General features: G+C 38.0%; 1 protein-coding gene across 1 annotated transcript in view; it reads right to left on the bottom strand.

Annotated features, from left to right (window-relative positions):
- LOC104546945 (WD repeat-containing protein 47-like) overlaps positions 1-5,152 on the bottom strand; it is an 8,749-nt gene extending 3,597 nt beyond the window's left edge. The window contains exons 1-3 of the mRNA XM_010192460.1: positions 4,967-5,152; positions 3,605-3,762; positions 349-518 (exon numbers count right to left, since the gene is read on the bottom strand). Coding sequence (XP_010190762.1) covers positions 349-518; positions 3,605-3,762; positions 4,967-5,152 — 514 coding nt within the window. The remainder of the gene's footprint in view (positions 1-348; positions 519-3,604; positions 3,763-4,966) is intronic.
- Positions 5,153-5,335: the final 183 nt, after the last annotated feature.

Raw genomic sequence — 5,335 nt, forward strand, 5'->3', positions numbered from 1 at the left:
GTCAAGAACTAGAGTTGAGTAAGAACATCTGGTTGTTTTATCAGATCTGAAAAAAAAAAAAAATCTACCAGAAGACCACACAATACCAGAAAGTCTTGCAAAACAAAACCAAAACGCAAACAACAAAAAAACCAACCCAAAACCCAAAATATAATCTCCATCCCCTCGGTGGCTCTCTGCTGGATAGAGACTACAGTGACAGTAAAAGGAAAAGAGATTAAGTCAGTAATAAAAATATCAGAATCAAAATAACAAAACCTATTAACTACGTAACCAATATAATTAGAATGGTTTTGCCAAATAATCAAGCAAATAATTGAAAACAAATTCTTTAAATACACACAGTACCTGTTGCATTACAAGTTTCTGCATTAAAAGGCAGTACTTTGACATATTTATCATTAGAGCCAGTAGCTAACAGCTGTCCACAGGGACTCCATGCTACACAGTAGATTGATCCTTTATGATGCTTGTTCCTTTTGAAGCGAACTACAGGCTGTTTAGGAGTATTATAAGCACTGGAAAAAGAAAGAAAAATATTCAATTTCCTTTTACTTGTAAGGAAAACAATGTATTCTAAAATGAAAATACTTCATCTATAAAGATAGAGATAAAATATAGTAATTACTAGCTACAGACAATGAAACCTTATCCCTTCCCCTCCCACCCCCTCCCCTGCCCCAGGTCCTAAATTGGTGGGATTTCGCTCTACATCCTTCACACTTCAACATCTTGATCCTGTGGCCACTTCTGGACATGCTTGAGCTCAGTTAAGCAACAGCAGACCACGAAAGCTCATGAGGCACACAGCATCTGCGGCAGCACCCAGTGCAGCTGGCATGGCTGAAGGCTGGGTCTGGGACTCAACTATAGGCTTGCAAGTTGGAAAAATCCAGTTCTTGAAAGAAAGCAGAATCCTGTGTAACCTCTGTATGCGTGTAGGAAGGTGTTTCTCTTCTAGTTTCCCACCAACTAGACATAATGCCTAACTGGGATTGTGTTTGGTATGACGGCATAATTACATGACTTGGCTCCATGTACTTGTGTACTGGCCCCATGTACTTGGGGCTGTTGTTGCACCTGGTAGCACTGTAACAAAAACCGAGGCCTGCTGTTTTATCCAAGAAGTGGTTGCCTGTGCCATCCTTGCTGCCAGAATGCATGGGGCTCATCAAGCACTTAAAGTGGTTAAAGGATCAAGAAAAATGCTTCTTTGTTAACCCTACCTGGGAATACACAGAAAAATGCTGCCCTAAGTCAAGTACTGTCCCCTCTTTGGCCATTAAATAAACAAACAAACATACAACAAAAGAAAAAACTCATACACGTTCATTATAAGCTGTGCACTGGATATTATTTGTTGAATAGTGACTCTCAAAGCTTCACTCATTTACTAGAAAGCCTAATACAGCAGTCTGTGCAAGAAAGACGCATTCACCATTATATGTTAATACAAGGATCTTCACAGCATCTAAACATATCATATGCTCTCATTTCTGAAACCAGATCAACTGTACACATGGCCAAAATAAAAGGAACATCCAACTGATGCACATTTCCTCTATTTCGATCAATTAACTTCCTACAATGTTATTTCTCTGTACCCATAGCAGGAAGTAGTCAAGTGCTTAAGATAAAGTACTGCTGTATCCATCAACATTCACTCCATCAACAACAGCAATTCAACAAATTAAATTGCTGTAGAAAAATTCAGAAAGCATACTATAAATACTTGAACAAGAGAGGCAGAGAGAAAAAACAGAAGACAATCATCTAAGTCTGTTTAAACAATTTTGAGATACATATGGCTTTATTACAGAATACAAAAATAAATCCACATGGAAGCTAATTTTATTTTGTTGCCAGACAGGAAATCGGCGACAGATTAGCCTAACTAAGGATCACCACTCAGCACACACTGTGGAGCTTCCTAAATGGCCTGATGCCTTGTGTAACAGTCGCAGTTTGGATTCGCAACGTCTGTTAAGAGGTGGAGGCAGCAGCTGAGAATCGCTGACTTCAGGACATGGGAGCACCTGCCCAGCACAGAGGCCACACGCTGCCAGTCGACTGCATGGAAGCACTGTCGTTATGTGAACATCATCTGCAGAACTGCAGTGTTTATCTATCCATGTTTAATCTCAAACATGAAAAAAGCACACTACTATTGTTCCTTTAAAGAAAGGAAACCCACAAAATCAACCTGTCCTGAATCATACATCGGTTTGAAGGACAATTTAAAAAAACTTTTAAGAAGTCTCAACAAAACACTGCAGTACAACTAAACAACTGCTTGGAAAAAACATGCAAAGTTTTGAATATCAGTCTAGACTCAGGTTTTTACAAAGATTAGAGTAACAAGATGAAGTAATCTCTCTGCTGACTTGTAAATCCCATGATGAAATGTTTTTGGCAGACTGAAAAAAAAACTCAGTAAACAGTAGTAGTACAAGTTCAAAATTAAGGAAATCTCAGTATTCCTTTTATATCCAGATGTACTGTGCAACTTGTCACATCAGATCATGCATTGCAACTAGAGAAAGGCTGCAGAGGCAATCTAACCTTTCCCAGTGGTTAGAATAGCAAGCTGTGTGAAAGCAGGCCAGCATTGGTCAATAAAGAAGCGTCCATTCCACTGGAAATGTTTTGCACTGTTTACCAATCAAGAGGAGGTTGTTTGGGCTTCAAGCCCAGCAAGTCAGCTTGCACTGGGTATCAAAAATAAACTTTGTTTGTTTCATACATTGCCAATGAATATTTTGGAATTAAACTTCAAAGGCTACCTTACTGATGATATTTAAGGAGGAAAAGAAAAAAAAAGTTAAATTACTTTTTGAACACTTTAGGACTCATGTTCAGGTTTCCAAACTGGGAAGGCGTCCCAGATAAAAGTCACTGTGCATACTCATGGCTTCTTCTGAAATTGGGACATTTTTAGATGCCTGCAATTTCCCCCTACTTCAAGAAAATAACATAACTGGAACAGAGACAACAAGATAGTTATTGAGATGGCAATATTTATACTAAGATTAAAAAATATTTTCCTTCCTCCTACTTAAGAAAATGGGTGAAAACAAAACAGAAAAGACTAGGCAGACAGTAAACTACAAATATGCTCTTCCTGTCAAGTGTTTATAGTAACAATGGGCCAACAGACATGCTCTGGCAAATTCTGCTGTAAAAGTTGAAGATTCTGCTTTCCTTCCTGTTAAGTCTGTCCTCCTGCCAGAAACTGCATCTCACGAAGCCCAACTTGTGCTGGCTTGGGAGCTGACACCCCCTCTCTCTCACTTGCACAACTGAAATATTAAAACTAGAAGCTATCGCAGTAAGCACAGAAGCCCACCTGCTGAGCCAAACACTTCTATAAGACAAGGTGTGGTATTGTGGAAATGCATCTTGCCAGTAATGGAAGAGAGCAAAAAAGCAGCCCACAGATATAAAAATTCTTCAGCAGATCTTATTTTCGTTTGGCAGTTGAGGTTTCTAAGGAGAGCACTGCAGTATTTATGACAACAAAATAAAGGTATGAAATGTACGGATTATCAGTAGCTACAGGGCAAAGAAGTGCTATGATACAGGAAAAATCTACAAGCTTTCTTACCTTAGGTCAATTACTTCTGGATAGGCACAAACTCTCAAAGTTTTAGAGTTGGAGCCAACAGCATATAAACTCCCACTGGGATGAAAGGCTACAGCTCTGACAGCTTGCGTGTCTTCTAGAGTATTAATGCAAATGAACTGCTTTTTTGATTTGTCCTCCTGTGTAGAAGGATAACAGTCAAATTAGGTTCTTCAGCATAAAACTGGACATTGAAAAGTGAGCATGACAGTTCTGCTGAATAATATAAAACTATTGTACTGAACTATTAACAAGCAGCAGCACCAGGCTAAACTATTCAAATTACAGATCTATAAAACAATGTCTACTCCAAGGCAAGGAATAGCATACTTCAAAATTATTTTTTCCTTCAGCTCACTTTTACAGCAAACATTAGATTAACATTTCTTATTCTCCCTCCAGGCTTCCAACAGCTTTTCTTCTTCTAAACAGCCCATCTCAGATGCATGATATTACAGTTTATTTCTCTGTAAACACATTTGAACTGTGTGAAACTTGTAAGTGGATCAAAGATGCATTTTTACTGAAAACAGTCCAAGTTATAAACACAGTTTATAAAACAAATACAATATTAAATACAAGAGTCAGCTTTTCACCCTGTAAATAACAAAATGATGATTAAATTATGCTAAGCTTTATTATATCATCCTCCTGACAATTTCTAAAATTTGATTCTATTTATCTGATACAGGAACTTTGGAATGTACTTATTGCAATGTTATTTCCTTAAAGTCGAACTACACTGACTGGAGTCCAGCAATCAAAGTTTAAACCTGGAAAATACAAAGCGATGACTCTAAGAGACAACCCATTGGACCCTCTGTTGTATGAGGAGAAGCTGACAGAGATGAGACTGTTTGGCCTTGAGATCAGAAGGGCTTTCCAGGATGTTTGTGTCTAAATCTCATAGGTATATATAAATACCTGGCAGGAGGAGTAAAGAAGATGGAGACTCTACACATTGGTACACAATGAAACAACAAATAACAACAGACACAAATTGAAATACAGGAAATTCTATTTAAACTTTTGTTTTAAAAACACTATGAGGGTGATCAGATATGGGAGCCGGTTGTCCACAGGAATTGTGGAGTCTCCATCCTTGGAGATACTCAAAACCCAACTGGACCCAGCCCCAAGCAATCTGCTCTTGTTTACCCTCCTTTGAGCAATGTGTCTGGACTTAGTCTCCAGATGTCACTTTCAATCTCAATGGTTCTGTGATTCTGTAGGTACTAAATAAACCAAAACTTATCCTACATATCTATTAACAATGAGAAGACGTCACATACTCAGGATTAAACACTGCATCTTGTGAAAACACAAATTGCAAAGCAAACTCACCTCATCACCTCTCATCCTAGTTAAATTCCCTGAAGAGTCTTCCAGCTGTGGCTGAATTACAGCATGTTCTGATCCCCTGTTTTGATTTGGTGAAGAGTTTAAATTCACAAGAAGACAGAAAAAAACAAGAGAAGGGATAGATATGTTTATAATTGGTTTTTGGACTGAAGTTACAGTTTCAGTCATTCTCAAAACTGACTAATTTTTGTGCACAAGTGTTATGTGTGTCTGATTTATCATTGAACTATTATTTTTACCAGTTGCCTTTTTTGCAGCAACTGCAGGCACTGAACAAGTGAATGCAAGTTCAAAGTACTGGTTTTCATTCCATAACACACACACACACAATACATATTTAAAATAATAATA

Source organism: Mesitornis unicolor, unplaced genomic scaffold (assembly GCF_000695765.1).
Source record: "Mesitornis unicolor isolate BGI_N332 unplaced genomic scaffold, ASM69576v1 scaffold25119, whole genome shotgun sequence".
NCBI lineage: Eukaryota > Metazoa > Chordata > Aves > Mesitornithiformes > Mesitornithidae > Mesitornis > Mesitornis unicolor.